This window comes from Nanorana parkeri, unplaced genomic scaffold, assembly GCF_000935625.1.
Source record: "Nanorana parkeri isolate BGI_ZX_2015 unplaced genomic scaffold, ASM93562v1 scaffold443, whole genome shotgun sequence".
Classification (NCBI taxonomy): domain Eukaryota; kingdom Metazoa; phylum Chordata; class Amphibia; order Anura; family Dicroglossidae; genus Nanorana; species Nanorana parkeri.
This window is the reverse complement of record NW_017306711.1, coordinates 787218-811296: the sequence shown is the minus strand read 5'-3', so window position 1 is coordinate 811296 and position 24079 is coordinate 787218. Positions and strand designations below refer to the sequence as shown.

The 24079-nt window shown below is 43.2% G+C and overlaps 1 protein-coding gene across 1 annotated transcript in view; it reads right to left on the bottom strand.

Moving 5' to 3' along the window:
* Nucleotides 1-297: 297 nt before the first annotated feature.
* Nucleotides 298-24079, bottom strand: part of CERS3 (ceramide synthase 3) — a 119867-nt gene continuing 96085 nt past the window's right edge. The window contains exons 4-11 of the mRNA XM_018560258.1: nt 22412-22530; nt 14888-14945; nt 14119-14169; nt 13232-13324; nt 11734-11862; nt 9097-9203; nt 7247-7400; nt 298-730 (exon numbers count right to left, since the gene is read on the bottom strand). Coding sequence (XP_018415760.1) covers nt 611-730; nt 7247-7400; nt 9097-9203; nt 11734-11862; nt 13232-13324; nt 14119-14169; nt 14888-14945; nt 22412-22530 — 831 coding nt within the window. The 3' untranslated portion in view covers nt 298-610. The remainder of the gene's footprint in view (nt 731-7246; nt 7401-9096; nt 9204-11733; nt 11863-13231; nt 13325-14118; nt 14170-14887; nt 14946-22411; nt 22531-24079) is intronic.

Here is a 24079-nt window from a genome sequence, read left to right as displayed (position 1 = left end):
CTGTGACTCGTTAACAGGTCGTGGCTGTCGCTGCGTCCCCGGTGCATTTTGGGACAGCTTTGTTTTTGTGTTCACCCCCAGGCGACAGAAGATATCCAAACACTTCTTTTGTGTTTCTTGTGTAAGCCATGGTTGGTACCAGATGTAATCACACACCAGTTCAAACAGTCCAGGAAGCAGTAAGGAACTAGATTATCTTGTTAACATCTCCCCGCACACACACACACAGACACACACACTCTTTAAATTAACCCTTTGTATTTCCAGAGGAGGCCGTAATAATTTGTTCTTCTTTCTCTGTAGCAGAACAAAAGGTTTTATTGTTTATTTGCTGCCTCATGCACGCAGAGCAAGCTTTTTTAATTTACTTATTTATTGTGTATTAGTTTATGGGTGAGACTGGAAGTTGGCTGTGCTGCCTCTGAAACACAGTTGGTCCCATCAGGACCATACACCTCCTGATGTATAGTGCTTCTCCAGCTGCAGCCCCCTGCCCCTCTCCCCTGCTTAGTGTCTGTCTGGAAACCCAATGCAGATAACCAAGTTCTTGTTTAACCCTTTCTCTGTACATCAGGGGTGAAGGCACAAATGCACACAGCGACGTTGGCAATTAGCGGTCATGTTGGCCATTTACTATGGGCTTCTTGCCTTCCCCATTGGTTAATGGCTGGTCCTCATTCTCCTCACTGTCTTCTTCTTCTTCGTTATCGCTGCGATCATCACCAGACATCTACAGAGAGAACAGATACAGTTTATATATGCAAACACCAACTATACAGTATATATAAATTTAAGAACCACTGAACCTAAAGTGACAGGAGTTACATCTTAAAAATGCTTTCAAGTATCTTCATTATTAATAAAAATGTAACATTATGTATCAATCGGCTGCAGATCCTCAAATCATCTCTGAATTGGTGCTGACGCTGTCCTTCCTTCTGGGGGGGTGGCTACTTTTGTTCCCCATGGTCCCTGTGTGTGTTATAAAGTAGCAACCGCTCCAAGCTTGCTCCTGTGATGGACTCAGAAATGTCCAAACTGCGGCCCTCCAGCTGTGGTGGAACTACAAATCTCATGACGCTTTGCAAGATTCTCACAGACATGACTCCCGGAGAGAGATGCTTCATGGGATTTGTAGTTTCCCCACAACTGGAGGGCCGGAGTTTGGACATCCCTGGACTACAATCTCAATACAAATTAGTAAACTAAGCATGAGATTGTAGTCAATGGCGGGAGTGATCTTGGAGTGGTGACTACTTTACATCACACACAGGGACCATGGGGAACACAAGTAGCCACCCTCCAGAAGGAAGGACAGTGGCCGTCAGTCACGGCTCTCTGCAGGGAGATGATCAGGAACTGAGTGATCAGCAGTATGTGATAACATGAGATTTGACTCCACTTTGGCTGGTTAACAGTGTATTAGTATTAGTAGGAATATTGTCAGCTGGCACATACTGATGTTGCTAAACTTAGTCTGGGCATTTAGGTTAAAATGTACAAGTCACCTGAAGTGTTGGCCTATCAGCTCCCTGACCTCACACATTGGAGCTGATTTACTAAGGCCAAGTAGACTGTTCACTTTGCAGGGGATTTTGGTGGTGAAAATTCACTTTACAAATACCCAATCACATGCAAAGAAAATAAACAGTATTTTTGTTTGCACATGAATTGGATGATGAAAAACAACAGAGCTTACCCTCATTTACTAAGCTAAGACAATATTCCTTTGCAAAGTGAACAGCTTATATACCTTTAGTAAATCAACCCCATGGTCTCCCAGTATCTAAATGTGCTGTTTGGGAGGTTAGGCAATGGCAGGAACTCTTAATTTTGAGATAACCTCTAAGCCACTGATATTCCTTCTACAGTGCCAGGCTTAGAAAAGGTAAAAGGTATATAAAGAGAACTATAAACAATAGAAGTAATCCTCTACTACAACTCTGCCTAAGCTGGCAGCACTGGGTCCCTGATTCAAATCCTGGTCAGGACACTATGTGCATGGAGTTTGAATATTCTTCTTGTTCTTGTTTGGGTTTCTTCCCACACTCCAAAGACATGCCGGTAGGTATATTGGCCCTGTATGTGAGATAGGGACCTCAGATTGTAAGCTCCTTGGGGCCAGGGGCTGATGTGAATGTTTAACTGTGTATATTATCGGCACTATACAAATACCTGTAATAAATGAATAAGCCCAATAATGACAGGTTCTCTTCTAACAGCCACTGTGAGTACTACGGAAGGCCAAATTGTTCTTTTAAAGCACTTGTTATAGGGTGGACAAAAACTGTAGCAGGTCATCTTTAGAGGAAAGAAACTTGGGAATAAACTAGAGAAGTTGTATGGAATACTGAAGACAGCTGAGACATGGCTGGGCAACACAACACACACCTAATGCTGCACTTGTGACTATTCTAGAAGAACATTTGTTAGTGTTTTTTTTACACATGCATGGTAATATAATCTGCAATGTGTAAATCATTTCAGAGAGTGTTAGAAATATTGCTTCTGTTTGTATTGCAAATGTATATATAGAGAGGGGACAACCATATTTGCCTATTATTTATATGAGCTCCGCTGCTCTGACTGCGTGCAAGTCTATCAGCGTGTTTAGACTATATGGCTAACTGATCTTATTTCTGGAGCCATTTGCTATGGTTGCTGACTCTACTGCTTCGTGAAGAGAATCATCCGGTCTATAAAATAAAAATAAACAAGACAGGAATCGTGCAAATATATCACAGAGACATGTCTTTTAGATTGTAAGCCCTCACGGACAGGGCCCTCCTTACCATCTTGTCTTGTATTGTATTGTGATTGTAATGTCTTCCTTATATTGTAAAGCGCTGCGCAAACTATTGGCGCTATATAAATCCTGTATAATAATAATGTAAAATGTCGTAGAGTGAATCTGTATTTACTGCAAAGGCAGATATGTATAGCAGGCATGTAAAGGAGCCTTCACACACAATGACATATGAAAATAGCAATTTCAGCTCTGAAGCTGCGGGTGGCCCTGCCCCATCCACCTCTAGTGATGAGCCTGGGCTTGGTGTGAATCCAGTTCGTCTGAGTTCACCTAAGCCCACTCAAATCTTCCCCCTCCCTGCCCATCCAGTGGCGACAGTTGTGGCAGAATTCAGTGCCCTTTTGTGATGTGTAGTTGCGGGATGGCGAATGCACCTCTCTGCAACTGATTGGGCCAGGGAGGGTGGGTGATCATAGCTTTAAGAGGGCTTGGGTGAACTGAGGCGCACTGAGTTTCCACCAAGCCCAGGCTCATCTATGCTCATTACTAGTCAGTTGGACAGTCCATCATACTAAAACTTACTAATGATCTACTAACTGTTAACACCAATGGTCACTACTCTATACTCATACTTTTGGACCTTTCTGCTGCTTTTGATACAGTTGACCACCCGCTCCTCCTCAATAAACTCCAATCCCTTGGCCTCCAAGACTCTGTTCTCTCATGGTTCACCTCCTACCTATCCCAGCATACCTTCAGTGTCAATATAACACTAGTTCCTCCTCTCCTCTTCCTCTCTCTGTGGGGGTCCCTCAAGGCTCTATCCTTGGGCCCCTTCTAGTCTCCATCTACACCTTCTCCCTGGGTCAGTTGATAGCTTCCAATACTGATGACACCCAAAAATCTCTCTCCACCCCTCAGTTCACCCCTTCTATCTCCTCAGCAATCACTAATCTACTCACTGGCATATCAACATGGAAGTCACACCACTTCCTCAAACTAAATATGTACAAAACTGAGCTTATAATATTTCCTCCTCTCCGTGTCCCCTCCCCGGACTTCTCTATCACAATTAACAGCACTACTATCAACCCCTCCCCTCAAACCACAGTGCTTGGCGTAATCCTTGATTTTGAGCTCTCCTATTAGCCCAACGTCCAATCTCTGTCTAAATCTTGCCAACTCAACCTCTGTAACATTTCCAAAATTCGCCCCTTTTTAACAAATGACACCACAAAGCTTCTAATTCACTCCCTTGTAATCTCTCGACTACTGTAGCTCCCTCCTTGTTGGCCTACCACTAAACAGGATATCCCCCCTTCAGTCTATCATGAATGTTGTTGCCAGACTCATCCACCTAACCAACCAACCAACCAATCAGCGTCCGCCACCCCCCATCCCCGCTAATCGTTCCACTGACTCCCACTTCCCCAACATCTAAAATTCAAAATACTAACAATAACCTACAAAGCTATCTACAACTCGTCCCCAACCTACATCACCGACCTTATCTCAAAATATCATCCAAACCGCCCCCTCCGCTCCTTCCAAGACCTCCTGCTCTCCAGCTCTCGTCACCTTCATCGCATCCTGGATTTTCCCAGAGTGTCTCCCATCCTCTGGAACTACCTACCCCAATCTGTCCGCTTCTCTCATAAGCTGTCCACCTTTAGGCGATCCTTAAAAACTCATCTCTTCAGGAAGGCCTATTCCACCTCCATATAACCATCTTTTCACTTCTTCCATTAAATCATCCCACACAGTTATTACCTTTTGTATCACTTGCCCCTCCTACTAGATTGTAAGCTCTCATGAGCAGGGCCCTCCTACTTCCTGTACTGAAATTATATTGTTAACTGTATTGTCTCCCTGCATTTTGTAAAGCTCTGAGCAAACTGTTGGCGCTATACAAGTCCTGAATAAGAATAATCATAGGGATGAGTCAACAGTAGTCACTATTTATACAGTATATTGGGGCTGTCCATGCTTCATGGCTACTCGGGAGCTATATAACTATATAACACCTTTAGTTGCCTACTGCTTATCTCCCTTTGGTTTGGGAGATTTAAAGAGACACTAAACTCAGGAGTTCAATCTTAAAAATGCATTCAAGTACCCAAACTATTAATAAAAATTTATCTTATTTGTGTATCACTCGGCTGTATATCCTCCAATCATTTCTGAATCGGTGCTGACTCTGTCCTTCCTTCTGGAGGGTGGCTACTTTTGTTCCCCATGGTCCCTGTGTGTGGTGTAAAGTAGCTACCGCTCCAAGCTCACTCCTGTGATGGACTACAAGCTCACGTTTAGTTTACTAATTTGTATTAGGATTGTAGTCCCATCACAGGAGTGAGCTTGGAGCCGTGGATACTTTACAACACAGACAGGGACCATGGAACACACATTTTTAAGATTTAACTCTTGAGTACAGTGTCACTTTAATGCATACGTAAGAAAAGCATAACAATGTCTTACCCTTCAAAAGAGTATCAGCCCAATCAAATCTATGCTTTTAGCCTCATTATATGTTACACAAGCTAGTTTTGAGAGCCGACGTGTATTCACTCGCACAAATAACTTGTTTCTAAAATTTGGCTTCTGCACATGAGCAGCACATTCCCACAAAGCATTCTGCTTAGTGCAGAACATTCCTTTGTTCCTCTCTGTGCGCTAGTAAGTTTCCTGCAGGCACTGCTTGGCTTGTGCGAGCTTTGTGGCTTACTGCAAAACTCAGCTTGCAAATCCTTAACTTGGCACACACACAAAGAGCAATAGGATAAGCCTGTGGATGCCAGAGCATGCAGGGGGTGCTGAAAATTGGCCCCAACAGGAGGGTAAATATACAATTTCAGTGCCTGCAATTAGTGTAAAATGGCTTTATTCATACACAGAGTAAAATGCCAAACTGTGGAAAAGGCATGGCGATAACCTAAATTGATTTGTAAAGGATTACATTTATGGCATATCGTCTGACTTGCTCATTTAAAGGGTATTTGTAAATGTATTGTATTTCTTATTTCTTTCTTCTTCTTCCCCTTTATGTTAAAAGTTAAACAGACAAATGGAAAAATGAGTATGAACTTTATTGAGACATACTGGACTCCCATGTGAGCTATGTATAATCTGTTCTCCTGAATAAAATGTAAGGGGACAATATAGTGTTTTGTAATAAAGTGGATGATGCTAAGCTGGAAACAGGACGTCAGTTCATTTATTAGCATGAAATATAAAATGATCTGCATCATAAATGCTAAAACATCAGTCAACTGGCCACAACCCAAAAGTACTACAACATATACTGGCCACGTCTGACCTGAAACTATGTTCGGGCTCAATAGTGATAATGGTATGTGTGATGTGGACACAGAAAAAAACATGGTTGCCAGTTTAGAAGGAGCTCTCCACTCACAGTGAAAAACTGTTCTGCCGTTAAGGGCCCCTTACACTTATGTGCATGTTTTAGTGTGAGCTTTTTGTTGACGGGTCAAAAATCTTACCTGTCTCAAGTTATCGCAGAGTACTGCAAAGCAATGCATGTGTTCTTTAAGGCAACGGTGAGCTGAGAGGCAAGTACATGGTAGAAAACCGGCACACGAAGAGGATCCACTCGATACAAACGTTATTACTTAAGGCATTAAAAACAGCAATCAAACAAAACTAACGCATTTCAGCCCTATACATGGGCCTTCAGCATAGCCTATCATTTCTATGCTGAAGGCCCATGTATAGGGCTGAAATGCGTTAGCTGTTTTTAATCACTTAAGTAATAACGTTTGCATCAAGTGGATCCTCTTCGTGTGCCGGTTTTCTACAATGCACTTTATGGGGTCCGGCAGAGACTTACGCTGATCACCACAGTTTCAGCCTGATTATTGGGATAAGAGGTTGAGAGGCTTTGATTTGTTTTTTTGAGATGAGAGGCAAGTACCTTTGTTTTGGCTGTGTATGTATGAAGAGGCTTTGAGTTATGTACATGGAAAGGAAAGGGTCGTCGATGTGCATCATCTCTGATTCTCCAATCACAGAGTGACATTTTGGGAATGGAGGATAGTGAGGAGGGGTGGGTGATGAGACCAGAGCTCTGCACTGCTCGAGTTGCATCTCTCCCTCTCTTCAGTACCCAGAAGCTGGATGTTGTGTGCAGGTGACACCCAGTGCGGTGTGTAAATGATAATTTTGCCCGGAGTGTAACATACACCCCTAATGTCTGCAAGAAGTATGAAGTAAGCCTAGCATTGCATCGATAGATCAGTAGTAGCCTGAAAATAGACGTGAAAGTGTCTCTTTACTCCTCCCGATCATGAGTTTTACAAATAAATTTGTTGAACAATTATTTTCATAAATTCCACATTCATTTCACTGAGAAAGGAAAACCCATTTAATAGCTGCTTGTAAATTATTCTAGTTGTTGGCCATTCTCAGTATATACTATATACTCAGTATATACTTCACTGCATGTTATCCTAATTCCATTGAGATGATTGTTGTAAAACTTACATTTCCAGAAATCATCTTTCGCACCATCCTGTAGATGAGGTATGCCCAGTATATATGAAGGAACTGCAGCACAAACATGACCATGTTGAAGAAGTAGTAGAGGAAAAATCGTGGGCAGTAATACAAGGGATAGACTGTCGTGGCATAAATAATCCTGAAAAATAAGAAAAATATAGTTTATTTACCTCTAAAATGTTGGAGCACATTGAAATTCCTCGGCTTTAAGAGAATTTGTCCCTTTTCTCATGGAGGGCTCCTACCCACCCACTGATACCTTCACCATGCTCCCCAGCATTTGTCTGTCACAACACTGGGTCTAGTCCCAATGTAAGCAGCATGTTATACCTTACACAGGGTTACTGACCTTTCTCCCCTTCCTATGTGACAGTGTTCAGACCTGCCAATAAGCTGTTCAATGACTATATCCTGGGAGTAAGGTAAGGGGGTCACATATGCCAGCTGTACCGGGAAGTACTGGGTATATCTAAGTGCCCCGACAGATGAACAGAGAGTATCAGTGGGTAGATGGGGAGAATGTGGCTCATAAACAGAATTAGTCATTTAGCCTACATGGGCCATGTATGACCCAAATGTCCTATATAAACAAGGAAACCAAAATGATCTAAACTAATAAAAGTATTTAAACAAAGGTATCTCTGCATTCAGACCTAGGTTGGACCTGGCTAGAAGAGATCAATGGGTAATGTTAATCTCCACTCTTTTGTCTGTGGGGCCAATGTCAGATGGTTAGGCTGTGGAAGGTGTCATACAGATTCAGTAGCAGAGGTGTATGAGCAGTGAATCTCACTACTATATTCTATGGTGATTTGTACCTGCCTACAACACAACTCTGAACATTTTCCAATCCATTGTGTGATGTTGGCAGTTGTGCGGATCACCATACCCCTTTTTTACTGATTACAATTCATTGTTCTAGCAACAAATACATTTGTATAAATATCCACAGTATGGCAGTGTTATCTTGGGGTGCTAAATGATATCAGAGCCTGCTACATCAAATTTCCATACTGGTTAGTTTTCTAGCCGTGCAGCTATAACAGGCAACATAACATGTTCCATAACAAGAATGACAGTTACATAAGGATGTCCCTACATCCTCTCATTATAGCAAGAGATCTGCTCTAATCTGATATGTTGCTTGCGGAGTATGTGCACTGTATGGCTACCCACAGATGTGAAATGACAAACCGAGAACAGCCCCATCAGGCAATGATCTCAGTGTATTAGTTCAGCAGGCGCCCACAGACGAAGCACTGTCAATGGAAATGATTGGACAGGCTAGCAGAGACTGGCATTCGGGTTTATGTGGGGGCTGGCTGAGAGCAGCTAACCATCCTCTTAAATATATAAGCCGGGGGTAGCCAAACGCCGGCCCTCCAACGGTGGTGGAACTACAAATCCCATGAGGCATTGCAAGATTCTCACAGCCACAGACATGACTCCCGGAGAGAGAAGGATTATGGGATTTGTAGTTTCACCACAGCTGGAGGGCCGGAGTTTGGCTACCCCTGCTATAAGCAATCTGAATCTGCTAAAATAAGGTAAACCATAGAGCGACTGAGATCTACCACTATCTTTAATTGCCTCCACAAATGCTTTCCTTTTACAGCTTTTGAGCCATTGACATTAACTATTAGGGCTCATTCAGATGTGCGTACAAGTCCATGCAATGTGCGTGCTCGTAAAAAGAGCCAATCCTGGAAGGGACAGGTCCTGAGGGTGTGGCCGTACACAATTACATGCTGTCACACGCACACCAGAACCTGCACATCCTGCACTTGGGCGCACACTAAAAAATAAAATATGCATTTTCTTTATTACCAACTTACCAAAAAGGGAAGATGACGAGTCGGCTGACAGCAAACACCAGGGCGAACACACCAAAAAGCACATGACATGACTTCTTCCACTCAGCATAGCTGCACATTTTAGCAGCCTAGGAAAAAAGAAATGCATACGTGAAGATTAGTGCCGATACAGCAACCATTAGTCATTTGTCTGTGCTCACAGAAGGCCTTATGGCTGAACTTCAGGCAGATACAAAAGACACAAATGAAGGCAACTCTCAGGTCATTAATATATTATTAAATATAGTTTAAAATGTAAAGAGAAAAATACTAGAGGAAATAAGATATATGGAGGAATTGAGTGCAAAAGATACCAGGAAGCTAGATATACATGAGAATACATGGGAGAAGTGGGAGTTATTCAGCCAGACAGAGGTATTTAGGAAAAGGGTATGTAAAGAAAGAGAAGGGTCAGGACTTTGAGGGGGATCCCCTTAAAGCCAAAAGGTAGCATAAGAGTCATCTAACATGAAGATAAATTCTTGAGAGGTATAGATAATTAAGCAATATTTGGATACCTCTTCTCTGTATTTTAGGTTTCTTTTTTCTCTATTATAAGCATTTGACCTGTATGTCTGGAAGTAAGGTGAAGATTGTGGACAGTAGTGGGAGAGAGGGAGGATAATGATATAATACAAGTGAGATAAAAGGTTAAGGGGGGGGGATAAGGAAAAAATAAGGAATAACACATTAAAGTAACACATATATAGGAGAGTTCGCACGTAGGGTGAGATGCATATTTATTTATTCATATATCTTTGGAACACAAATAAGGGGTTGACCTCGGATAGAGGACACGGAAGGGAAACTAACACGAAGTTATCACTAGGGAAAGTTAATGTATTTCAGAAGGGAAAACGGGGAAAAGGCTACACATTTTTAGGATTTTTTTAAATTTAGTTAGGTGGAAAGTCAAGGGGATGGATAAGGGGCTAAACGGGGAAAATGTACTCTTGAGTAGATTACACATATAGGAGAAAACACTTAAGCAGGGGAGAGTGAAGAATTATGAAAGGGTTAAGAGAGTAATATAGTCCTAGGACCGGGTAGAGCCTTTAACATGGAAAGGACTACACGGACTCACTTGGTGATCATGTTCCCCCCTCTCTTTTTAGAATATGATGTGATATTAGAATAAATGTTAATAAATGTTAGATGAGTGTATAGGAGAAGAAATGGAAGATGAGAAAATTAATATAGTCAAGTTAGAATATTGTTTGGTTGAATGAAAGATAAAGAGAAGACTAATATTTGGAGAGATACATAGTAATGTTATTTGGGAGTTATGATGTTTAAATGTATTTTTCCTCTTTTTTTTTATAAAGAATGTATAAGTATGTTTATTGAAATAAAAATATATTGAACCAAAAAAAAAAAATGTAAAGAGAATAAGTACCTAAATTTTACTTGGCATTAGACACTTGTAGTTGTGCAGCAGAGCAAAGACAAGAAGCAAGTCAGTTGTGCTGCATTGCTCATGTGCTAACAAGGTGAAAGATGTGGATATCAGGTGCTGAATATTGTAGTACATGGATCTAATATTATCAAAGTCAACTCATCAAGCCCTCTAGCTCTGGTTAGGCAGCTCTCATAAGCCAGGGAACCTGAAGGGGAGTCCTGGGTGGAATCCAGAAATAGAGTAACAAGGGCACCGCAGTCTTGTGCAAGACCATTATAAAAAGATTTGTAATTGAGGTAACTTGAAATAAAACAGCTTACACCCACATACAATATTCCCCTGAAGCTCCTTAACTGGAAGAAATCCAACATTGCTAGTATTCCACTGATAAATGATAAATATTATTATTATTATACAGCATTTATAAAGCACCTATAGTTTGTGCAGCCCTTTAGAAAATAAAGGGAGACAGAATGGTTACAATACAGTGCCATACAAAGGTATTAGGAGGGCCCTGCTCATGAGAGCTTCCAAGCTAAACATTTTTCAAGTCCTGCAATCTCAGCTTTTACAACCTTGCAGGGCCTGTGCACACCAGGGCCATGTATTAAGCGCATGGTTCCATGCAAGTAACGCACCTACAGTTTGTTAACAATGCAGGAGGTGGATTGCATTGCCATTCGTTTGAATGGCACCCCAAATGCACCTCCTGCCCGCAATGTGATGGACCACTTTGCAAGACGCAGTACCGCAATACTGTGTGGTGTTGTTGAAAAAAGTAGTGTAACACATGACCTCGGTGTAAATGGGCCGTAAGCCCTTATCAAGGGGGGGTGCTTGGGTATCCAAAATGCATTGTCTTTTTTTTTATGTTACCCCAATTTGAAGCAATTAAAGATCTCATTTGACTCTATACCCTATTGGTGTGGCGCCCTTATTCTCGGTTTATAAATGTGTTAAAAAGGAACATGCTGATACAAGTAACTGAGCTCATCACTTTGCTGCTCCTCCAGTCACAGGCTGGGGGAGGGACAAGACCTGGAAGTGTTACTCAACTGCAGCAGAGAAAGCCAGGTCACCTGCCCAGCCACTAGAACTGGATGGTGATACCTATGGCAGTAAATCATCTCCCTTCTATGTATTTCATGTGTGTATTTAGCGGTTTGCCTGTGCTCCGCTATAAGAGAGCCATTTATTTTACGTTTCATTCTGCACCGTACCTCCAGCAAGATGTCGGAGACATCATGCACCAACATGGTCAGCGTGCCCACTCGAATATACTTGACGCACCAGGAAAAGTTCAGCAGGAAGATGGTGGCACAGTGATGAACAACCTGTACATTGAAATCCTGCAGGAAGAAATGACTGTAAGCTGTGGTAATATTTCAGGTGAAGCAGTTGTGCAAAAGTTTTGTATTCCCACATGGGTTATATGTTCATTTATAAGCGGGATCACCAGTAAAACAACCACGTCATTTAGAGGGGAGAGGGATGAACCTCCATTACGGAATCTTCCCAACTTGGAAAAAGAGAGAAAAATTTGGATCTCTAATTTTTTCCCACTCTACTTGAACGTAATAAAGTCTGTGTCCCACTGGAGAGGTTCTCCTCACTTCCTGTCCAGGAATCCACACAGGGGAAATCTCAAAAGAAACCTCCCTGGAGCCCAGGACCACAACAAACACAGAAAGGATGGAGAGTGGACTGAGACCGAGGAACATCCTTCCCCGGATATCTTCTGCAGTGTGTGAATCAGGAAGGGCTCAGCTCTGAGAGTTTCCAGGTTCAGAGCTGTTGGAATCCAGGCTGAAAAGCTGGTTAAACTTCTGACTGAGCACAATATAGGCTTGTTTGCCTGGAGCAGTGGGCAGGGGAGACATTAGGGGGTCTAATAGATCCTTGATGCCTCCCAAAAAAACGTACCCGATACTATCACTCAGCAATAAAGTAACGTGAAAAAAAAGTGTGGAAAATAAAAAATAACAAAAAAGAAAAATGTAAGCATCCTTGTCTCCCAACGCAAACACACATCTGAATGCAAATGCGTATGTAATCGATTGCACAACATATACGGGGTATCACTGCACACGCTGAAGTGAGAAATAATTCTAGGTCTCATGTAGGCTGCATTCACAACTAAGCAACACCTATTACACACAGAGTTGTTTGCGTGGTTTTTGTGTGTGATTTACGCGCGTATGTTAAGTCGCTCGTTTTGTGAGCAAAATGCGCATAAAACGCACGCAAAAATAATCACAACCCGTGTTTTCAAGCTTTTTCTATTGAGTTCATAGGGACAAAATGCGCTGAAATCTGCCCCAAAGTAGCTCAAGTACTATTTTGCGTGACATAATGTATGCAACAAAACGCAAAAGGTGTGAACAGGGGCCATAGAAAAGAATGGGATTCCTGGGGTTGAGCGTTTTGTTGCGCTGAATCAGCTGCGACAAATCGCCTAGGTGTGAATGGGGCCTTACAGGTAACTCTAAGCTGATGAGCTCTAATGGCATTTCAAGCAGCGTCACCTATTGATAATCTTGAGTACTGTCATTTTCCGCAGTTTGGTGGCCACACACAGGTTTGGGGCTGGACATTTTTGGTATCTGCTTAAATGACAAAACCACGTCTGTTATGATCAAATTTACTACAATACTAAAGCCACAGAGACACCTAACCGTATAGGAGAGCAATGTCTGGAATGAAAACCTCGTCTCTCACCTTTCTTCTGACATCAAAGGCAACACTGAACAGCAAGGACCAGTAAAAGCTCAGCTCCATCACATAGTACCAGTACTGGGACTGCAGCACCTCCTGACAAATGCAAAACACATAGGTAACTTATATGTGGCAACCACAATCATCACAAACACATGTTCCACACACATATCTATCTATCCATCTATCTATCTAATGTGTATATATGTGTGTTAAATTAAAGAATCATTAAAAAAAATAAAGCATAAAAAAAATGAAAAAAGAAAAAAAAAATTTGTTTAAGTCCCCACCCCCCACATACACACGCAGAGATGCGTCGGGTGCGCCTACATGCGAAAACGACGATTGCGCCTATTGTGCCGCACATGTTACATCGATGAGCAGTAAAAGCGTTGCCTATGGGCAATTTTCAGTGTGGCCGTTTTTTGCTGTTTTGAGGGCGCACGCAATTTTAAGGCTTGACATGTTTGGTGTCTATTTACCCGACCTGACCCCGACTTTTATGTTTTACCAAAAATATGGGTAAAAATAAATGTTTTATAACATAACGTAGGGAAACTTTGTTGTTTTGGGATACCTTAGACACCCGTTACATTTTGGCACGAATGTAATACAACATTATGGCCACTATATGGAGCTTTGGAAATAAATACTCCCTATGCTCCTCAATTACATCTAGTGGCCATGATGTGGTATTACATTATATTCGACCTGAAAAGAAAATATGCTAGGGACGTTTAATTTTGCCTCTATTCACACAGAATGAACCTTCTCAGAGGGCGAATGGCTCTGCGAATTCTTTGTAAATAGCCCCCTTTGTGTTAGGTTTTTTTTTTTGCCAGGCACAAGATTCTACTTCTAGACACAGAATCAGTGTTTTGGTGTCTCACCTGTTTTGGGTAGCCCACCCACACTTCCCACACATCATGGAACCAGGGTTTCTGTAAAAGAAAGACATGGAAATATGTGTTTAGCACGGAGTTCAGATAATGTTTTTCAATATTTAACATGTATGTATAAGGAAGTGTATGCATGTAGGGAAGGGGTAAACCCTTATCAGGTTACGTTTTGCTTTCTGTGTCCTGCTGGGGAGATTTCCTTCCACAACAGGCAACAGGAAGTGAGATGAAATCTCCCCAAATTAAAGGGAATTCCCATCTCAGACAGTTGTCACCTGAACATGTCACCATTTGGAGATTTCTCGTCACCTCTTGCTCCAATGACAACTCATATCATAGACCTTAAGAAGACAATTTACCCCCAATTTACGGTGCATGGATAGCGGAACCTTCCGTGTTGGTTTGTTGCTGTCAGCCTAAGCAGTGCTAATCGCCTGCCGTCACTGTTTGGCCAACAATTTTCCACCTGGCTTTTTTGATAAAAATCAATTTAAAATTGTCTTTTGTGGAACCGGCGGTGCTGAGAGGGCCATCCATGGATTGAAGTTCTGCCACATCAGCAGTGACAATTGTCACCAGAACAAATCGAGAAGGGTAACATCTGCATTTAAAAAGGCATTTAAGGGAATCCAAAGTGGATTTCAGCTTTAATCCATTCAATGGGACAGTTTCTATCGGGTTTACATACTTATTGCATACAGTTTTCATCTTACACCGGTGATGTGCTGTCTAGACAAACATGATATAAAACGTGACTTACATCATACAAGATGGCGTATCCTCCAATCAAAGCGCACAGGTAGAAGGTGAACCTCCAGCTGAAGAGGGAACAAATCTGTGTGAGTTCAGAGGAAAATCTCCTTTGCTGACATTGTATGTGTGACACTGCAATGCTTCCAGATACATTTAGCACACCTCTTGTATTAAAGTGTATGAAAGAACCACCGCGTTTCCCCATTATAACCAATTACTTTTCATTTACGTCCAAGGGGCACGCTTTGGGCCTGGAGGAAAAGAGGCTTAAAGTGCAACTGAAGCCAAAAACATTAGTTTGGGATAGAGTGGAGAGGGATCAGAACACCTGTCAGGTCTGTATTGCTATCCGTGTCCCCTTTAGGGAGAATCACCCCCTATTTGTCCTGGGGACCGTTATCACTGAGAGTGAAAGAACATTTTGGGTTGTCATCAGAACAGTAACAGATGGGAACATTTCCAATGAGGACATTAGTTCTGGTCACTCTGTTGACCACCAGGGATTTCCCTCACTTTGGAGAGATTTCCCTCACTTTCCGTTATGGCTATGGGATAGGAAGTGAGGGGAAATCTCTCCAACAGGACATAGATGGCAAAAAAAGCTGACAGGGGTTTTATCCCTTACTCTATCCAAAACTAAGGAAACAAAAAAGGTTTGGCTCCAGTTCTACTTTAAACGTAGTTTGAATGTTCTCTCTGTACTTGCGTGAGTTTCCGGTTCCTCCCACACTCCAAAAACATGCTGGAAGGTTAATTGGCTCCTGACTAAACTGGCCCTTTATGTATATACAATAAGGACCTTACATTGTAAGCTCCTTGAGGGCAGGGACTGATGCGAGTGTAAAAAATGTACTCACAATCAAGTGGTAAATCTAAGATCTTCAATACACAGACACCGATGCACAATCCTTGAAACGGACAAATTGATCATGGCAAAAAAAGGCTGCAGAGTAACAATGAGTCCATCTTGCTGCATACCTTGCCTGGGTTAACGCGTTTTTGGGGCACAACCCTTTCCTCAGCACCTGAGGTTCTGAGAAAGGGGGCTTGCCCCAGAACGCCGGCTGATGTACAGCAGATTTTAGCCAATGTACGGCTCAGTTATTCACTCGGCTGCCTTAGTGAATAACCCCCCCTAGATATTCTATGCCCCTAAAGTCTCCCAATACAGCAGAGGCCGGTGGTTGTGTATGAGTGGCCCCATGAAAAGCAGAGAAAATGAAGCTGCCAATTATCTGCAATCTTGTATTGAATATCTAGAGATTTATAATGATGAGGAGTGCAGATTACTGGAGGATCATACACTCAGTTTCAATCAGTAATAATCTTGGATCATCTATGCAGCAGTTCCCTTTATTCCTTACTAATATAGACCACTCAGCACACCAACTTACATCATCAGTTCTCATTCCCCCTATATCATAATTTGATGATTAGAACAGGGAATATACGCAGATGGGGACTTAACCCTTTACGTGCCCATTGTCTATGCAAGTAGATGAAAGTGGCTCTTGGCAAGTATAGCATTGCATGGAGAATTACGTCAGATTGCTCTCCTGGTGATAGGTAATTACAGCCCCCAGAGGTCTCATGCTGTCTCTAATTACACTACATTAAATCTGAGGCCCTTAAAGTCAGTTAGTGTAATGGAAAACTTCCCTTCAAGACCCCTCCACAGGCCGCTTACTAGAGAACAGATCTGTGTATCAGCCAGACAGCCGTTTATATTTTGGCAACCTCACAAAAAAGCATTAGGATAACATTTTGCTACTTTAGCCTTAGAGCGTGTTCACAATGCATACTGCATGTGCAATGTAAATATTATTATTATACAGGATTTATATAGCGCCAATAGTTTACACAGCGCTTTACAGTATAAGGAAGACATTACAGTCACAATACAATTTAAGACAAGATGTTAAGGAGGGCCCTGCCCGTGAGGGCTTAAATATGCCCTGCAATGCCTTGTTATACCACATTATAGCACTTTTTTCTTTTTTTACTTCTGTGTTATTTTTTAGCGCAGCACCATGTTGCAATGCGTTAATGTGCGCTGTGACTCGTTTTTGTGTGCATTTCTCCCCAGCCCACACCAATGCAATGCCTAGCTGTGAAAAGAGCACATAGACGGTACTTGCTGTGTCCTTGCATTGAGCTTGTGTTGATAAACGTAGCTCAACGCACTACATGTGAACAAGCCCTTTATGGTGTGCCCCACTGACCTAAAGCAGCAGATGTCAAATCAAAAGGCAACAGAGATTGTCGTTTCCTTTGACATACAGAATGATATTCAGAGAGGCTATACTACAATATGCATTAAAGCAGAACTCCGAGCAGAATTATTCTTAACCCTTGCAGTGGGGCTAGTCCCACAAAAAGTTATACTCACAAGAACCATGGTGCTGGTTTGCAGCTACTCCAGATCCTGAAGCCTCTCTTCCCCTCCGCAGCAGCGATGGTATGCCCCTCGGCGTCCTCACGTCCAATACACTGTATAGAATGTGATGGTTCAAGGATCCTTAGATCCTTGGGAGAGAGGCTCCAGTGACCGGTCCAAGAACAAGCTGGCTCAGAGGATCCTTTTTTTTTTTTAGCACCTAGAAACAAATGAGCACTTATCCCCTTGCAGTGTGTGGGGTAGCCCCACTGAAGGGCTTAAAATTCATTTTGCCCTGACTTCTACTTTAATGCAACTTTCTTGGTATTAAAGACAATCGAAAAAAGTTATCACCCTGAATTTTGTGGAAGACTTTTGCATTTTCACAAAAATATACATAGTTCCTGTTGTATATTTTTGTTATCCTACCACATGCAGCAATTTATATAATAACAACTAGGGGGAGGTCTTTGCAGACACCGCTTGGCTAACTGATCTCGGGACAAGAAACGTTTGGTCAGGTTGGATTTTCCGAGCCACTTCCTACTGTTCCCCGAAGATGAAGCCAGCACTAGGAGACATCTGCTCACTATATAAACATGCCTTCCCAGCCAGTATGTTCTATAGATACTGTATAGCACATGGTAGTTTAAAGTGTGTCAGTCATTTACGAACAGAAACTAAAAACAAGCTCAGTCATGAAGGGGTTAAACTGTTGTCCATTGTCTGGTCTCCTTTCTATTGGCCTCTTATTTCCCCAGGCTTAAAGTAAAACATCTTTGTTTTATTATTATTACATTATATAACATCAATTTACACAGCACTTCACATACTGTACATTCACATCAGTTCCTGCCCTCAAGGGGCTTACAGTCTAAGGTCCCTATCTCACATGCATGCATACACACACTAGGGTTGATTTAAGTAGGAGCCAATTAACCTAATGCCATGTCTGGAGTATGGGAAGAAACCCACGCAAGCACAGGGAGAACATGCAAACTCCTTGCAGCTAGTGTCCTGACGGGGATTTGAACCAGGGACCCCAAGTGCTGCAGATTAAGGCTGCAACCAACTAATCGATAATAATATTTTGATCATCGATTAGTTGGTCTTGGTCCCCTAGCTCTGTCCTTCACGCTGGGAGCCGGTGTTTCATCCTCTCTGTGTCCCCTCCGCTCTCCGTTGCGCCCGTCAGGGATTGGAGGGGACAGAGATCCCTGCAGCTGGTGCCCAATGGTGAGGAGAGCTCCATCAAACACCCCACCACCGACCCCATTGGCTATGCATCTTTCATCTCTACGGTGGGAGCCCGCTGCATGCTGCGGTCTGTGTCCCCTTTGATCCCCGCTGCTCTCCTCTATCGGTAGAGGCAGCGGGGGTCAAAGGGCACACAGAGCTGATCCACCTGCTGGAGCCCAGTGAGGAGGAGAAAACGGTCAAGAGGCCAAACGGGGTGGTTGTGGAGGAGAGCTGAAGGACGATCAGCAAATATGTAAAATATTTGCTGATTGTTCCCTTTAATATTCAAACATCACAGTGATCAGTACTATTCCTTAGTAAACTTTATGTTTGTAACACTCCATTTGTGTATTTTATTTTAAATTAAGATTTTTTGTTTTTTTAATCCAATTAATCGAAAAAATAAATCGGCCAACTAAGCGATTATGAAAATTATTATTAGTTACAGCCCTAATCCAGAGCAAACGTGAGAACCACTACACTACTGTGCTGCCCACAGGATGCCAGATTTTTAATAATAATAATAATATGGAAGTATTGGGATGCCGGCCTTTACATGCACATGAACTTTAATGGCATCCCAGTCTTAGCCCGTAGGGTTCAATATTAAGTTGGCCCACCATTCGCCGCTATAACAGCTTCAACTATGGGAAGGCGTCCACAAGGTTTAGGAGTGTGTCTATGGGAATGTTTGGCCATTCTTCCAAAAGCATTTGTGAGGTCAGGTACTGATGTTGGACGAGAAGGCCGAGCTCGCAGTCTCCGCTCTAATTCATCCCAAAGGTGTTCTATCAGGTTGAGGTCATGACTCTGCGCAGGCCAGTCAAGTTCCTCCACCCCCAAACTCGCTCATCCATGTCTTTATGGACCTTGCTTTGTGCACTGGTGCGCAGTCATGTTGGAACAGGAAGGGGCCATCCCCAAACTGTTCCCACAAAGTTGGGAGCATTAAATTGTCCAAAACATCTTGGTATGCTGAGGCCTTAAGAGTTCCCTTCACTGGAACTAAGGGGCCAAGCCCAATCCCTGAAAAACAACCCCACACCATAATCCCCCCTCCACCAAACTTTACACTTGGCACAATGCAGTCAGGCAAGTACCATTCTCCTGGCAGCTGCCAAACCCAGACACGTCCATCGGATTGCCAGACAGAGAAGTGTGATTCGTCACTCCAGAGAACACATCTCCGCTTCTCTAGCGTCCAGTGGCGGCGTGCTTTACACCACTGCATCCAACGCTTTGCATTGCACTTGGTGATGTAAGGCTTGGATGCAGCTGCTCGGCCATGGAAACCCATTCCATGGAGTTCTCTACGCACTGTTGTTGTGCCAATCTGAAGGCCACACGAAGTTTGGAGGTCTGTAGCTATTGACTCTGCAGACAGTTGCCGATTTCTGCACACTGTGCGCTTCAGCATCCACTGACTCCGCTCTGTCATTTTACGTGGCCTACCACTTTGTGGCTGAGTTGCTGTTGTTCCCAGTTGCTTCCACTTTGTTATAATACCACTAACAGATGACCACGGAATATTTAGTAGCAAGGAAATTTTGCGGATGGACTTATTGCACAGGTGGCAACCTATCACAGTACCACGCTTGTATTCCCTGAGCTCCTGAGAGCGACCCAATCTTTCACAAATGTTTGTAGAAGCGTCTGCATGCCGAGGTGCTTGATTTTATACACCTGTGACCATGGAGGTGATTGGAACACCTGAATCCAATGGTTTGGAGGGGTGTCCCAATACCTTTGGCAATATAGTGTGTATGCAAAAACCGCTGAGGGTTTAACAACCCTTTCAGGATGGTATTTATTTATATTTTTTTATCCAATTAATCAACAAAATAAAATCGGCCAACTAATCAATTATGAAAATTATTATTAGTTGCAGCCCTAATCCAGAGCAAAAGTGTGAACTACTACACCACTTTTAATAATAATAATAATAATATGGAATAATATATGTGACTGCCCCAGGGAGTCCCATATTTGTTATCACTGGTGATCTGAGTACTGTGATGGAAAATTGTGAGCAGTGGAAATGTTATCGCTCAGAAAGGTTTTACAAGTTAAAAAGATCTCCATAACCACAGTGTAGCGTCGCCCGAGACGGGGTAAAAATGGTCCAGTACCAAGTCCCAGGATGCACTGTTGCTGTCTGTGTAAAATCTCATGGGGAAACTAGTGATCGAGAGTTTCCTTTCTAGGCCTAGAGCTATTTACAGCAACACATTATCACACGGAGGAGAGCTGTGCTGATTCACCGGCTGGGCACAACTGCAGGCCTGGCTGTGCCAGCGGGGTGTGGTCACTGACTCCGCACATTCAGCACAAATAGTTCAATGTCAGTGAGGATTTACAGGCCCATGGACAGACCTGTGTTATAAATATCAATCGCAGAGGAGTAGGACTTCAGAGAAGTAATTACATATGGTATTACTAATTCTAGATTGCTACAAAGACAGAGTTATTATCCTAACAGAAGCTGAACCATAGAAAACAAAGAGACAACTAGACAGAAGTAAATGTCTGCACTGCCCATTGCACCCAATTGTGGGTCCTGAGGTTACACAGGTTGAGAACCACTGTGCTAGAGTATATGTAAACCCAATCACACAAACCTCATATAAAGACATTCATAAAGTAATTGTCAATCTTAAAATCTGCAGCTTTCACTTACATACCGGTAATACCTGGCTATCCTGCCATGAAGATCCTTGTTCAGGCACTTCCTGCTAAAGACCAACTCCAGACACAATAACCTTACCTGGGTTGAAGCAGTTCAAAATTCCACAGTCTTAAAGCCGCCTCTGGTCATGTCGGCTTTTTTCCTACATCTGTCTGCCCAATTACATGCAGGGTTCGGCCGCGCCGACAAAACGGCAGGAAAATGTTACTTTCGGCATTTAGCTGAAAGTGCCATTTTCGCCCGGCACCCCCCCTTCACTTTTCGCCCGGGGCCCGCGCCCCTGCTGCACCCCCGGTTGTTACGCCACTGTGCAGGGATTAGTACGGTTTCCTCTGTGTCTCCCGGGCCTCTCGGGTGTAGGAGCTGCAGGTCTCATAGACCCCGGTGCTGAGGTGCCATCTCCGCCTCCCTCTCCTCCCAGCCATTCAGGGGACAAAGCCTGGGGGGGCTGTATGTTTTGTGAATAGTCGGGAGGAGAGGGTGGCGGAGACAAGACCTCAGCACTGGGGTCTATGAGACCTGCAGCTCTGACATCCGAGAGGCCTGAGAGAGGAGGCTGCACTAATCCCGGCATGTAATCGGGCAGACAGATGTGGGCCGGAGAACGCAAGTGACTTCTAAAACCATGGAATATTTAAGTGGGGGGTTCCTGTCAACCCCATTGCACCTGACATCCTTCGATCTGAAAACCCAGGGGACCGGACAGAAAATTGTCAGCTGAAGAGTGACTGCAGCCAATCAGCTGCAGTCACTCTTCAACTATCATAACAGCAGCGGCACACACGCCACTGTTAGAATACAATAGCCCGGAATGGGGGGGTTTCCTCCATCCACGCTGTTTAGCTTGGATGGAGGAATCTGTTACATTTTCTTCATCCAGCTGAAGAGAAAAAAACACCAAGAGATCCATTTATAAACAATTCTCAGAGCCATTTGACCTGCGATTCTCTCGAAGTGTAAAGCGTTTGTTCTGCACTGATCTCTTATGCTCCTCCTAGTGGCCATAGTGTGGTATTGCATAGTGTGGTATCTAAAGAAATTATAAGAAGAGCATTCCTTTTTGCCACTATGTGTACAGAAAGAACGCTCATAGACACTTACAGGGCGAACTGTTTATAAATACCCCCCCGCCACATGGGTATGGCCAGCTTCAGTGTGATACCAGTGCAGCATCCTCTGCATTGTGCTACATGACACGAATGAAAGGGCTGAGAGAACAATCATCTTACCAAGATTCCTGGAATTTCTTCATCACGGCGGGCCGGTCCTCATTCCGTCTCCTCCTGAACCATCGCTCCACCTGCAATGTTGTGCGGTTGATCTTCTTCGACAAGCCATAGACATCCGCCTAGAAAAGTGAAGCTACAGTTATTTACATGGCACATACAATGCCACTACCTGCCTGGGGTTTGTATGTCAGTATGAGAATGCTCCTCCATCCCATAATATTCTTACAGGGAAACCTATACAGAGAGAAAAGGGCAGAGTTGCTTGACTGCTATGCTCATCCCATGGCTTCAATATTTTCTGCATCACACACCTGTAACAAGTATGCAGAGCAGGATTTCTGCTACACATCATGCAGGGGATAACTGCCATTCTTCCAGCTGTCCTATATGTGTACATCATCCAACTGCTGCAGCATGGCAGTATAGGAGCAAGGAGTGCAGAGCACATTTTAAAGCTGAACTCTGGGATAAACAAATACTCTCAAAATACAAGAGGCGTGTGTATTCTGATTTGTGTATCGATGTGCTTTGTGTATTCTTCCAGACCTGTGCAATAAACCCTGTCTGCAGTAGTTACTGCTGCTCCCTCTCCTTGTGCAGGGTGACTGGTCTTGTCTCCACCCCCTCCTGGAGTTGTTTCCAGGCAGCCTGTAGTGGGTGGGGCCTGCAGGGTCCCTCCCACAGCTCGGGTCTATGTACAGGCTGTGTGCAGTATTGTGATGATGTCACTGCTACATTTATAAGGCCGTAACTGGGTTTGCAGAGGTATCTGGGGCACACAAAGTGGATTTATATCTTTTGTGGCTATTGAAGAAAATATTTAAAAGAAAATGAAATGTTTGTTTATAGAGTTCGGCTTTAACCATTATAGACTCTTTGTTTCCTTGAGTTCAATGTTCCTAAAATTTCTTTCCTAGGGAGAAAAACTTTTTTAGTGTAAATTCACAATGACCTAAATACAGCTAAATACAATAAAAAGTATTCACAACATTTTCCATTTTCAGAAAACAGGAAACTCCTTCTGCTCCTAGGAGTTTTCATTGGTCCTGGCAGTTGGGTGGTACGGAGCAGGTGAACTCTGACCCCACTGCCACCTATTCACCCAGCTACAGTTATGGTTGCCTATCCACTATTCTGGAACCCCTGTCTGCTTTTATTGCTGGCGGTGTCACCATTAAGGAGATTCCCCCCTTCTCTAATTGTCCTGATCACCGGTGTCACCGGGAATGACAGCGAGAGGAAAGCCAAAGATTTGAGTTGCTACCAGAACAGGAATAGAAGGTACATCTTCCAATGGGGACACTTGTTCCAGTGACAACTGTCTAAAGCTGCCCATACACTAATATATAACAAAGAAAATAGAACAGATTCCTCCATCAACGCTTACAAGTGTCGATCATGGAATCTCCTGCCGTCTTTATTGTACTGTGACAGCAGCTGCCGGCTGGCTGATTCCTTCAATCATCTGATCAAGGGATGCCGGCCAAAGGGTACCAACAGAGGCTCCCACGGTGTGAATTTGCATAGTGTATGACCAGCTGCAGAGGGAATTTCCCTCACATTGGAAAGATATCCTCTCACTTCCTGTTGGAGTTTACAGGAACTCTATCACTGTGTTCTATAGATGAGAAATTCAATACCAAATATTGCTGCAATGTATCTACATAT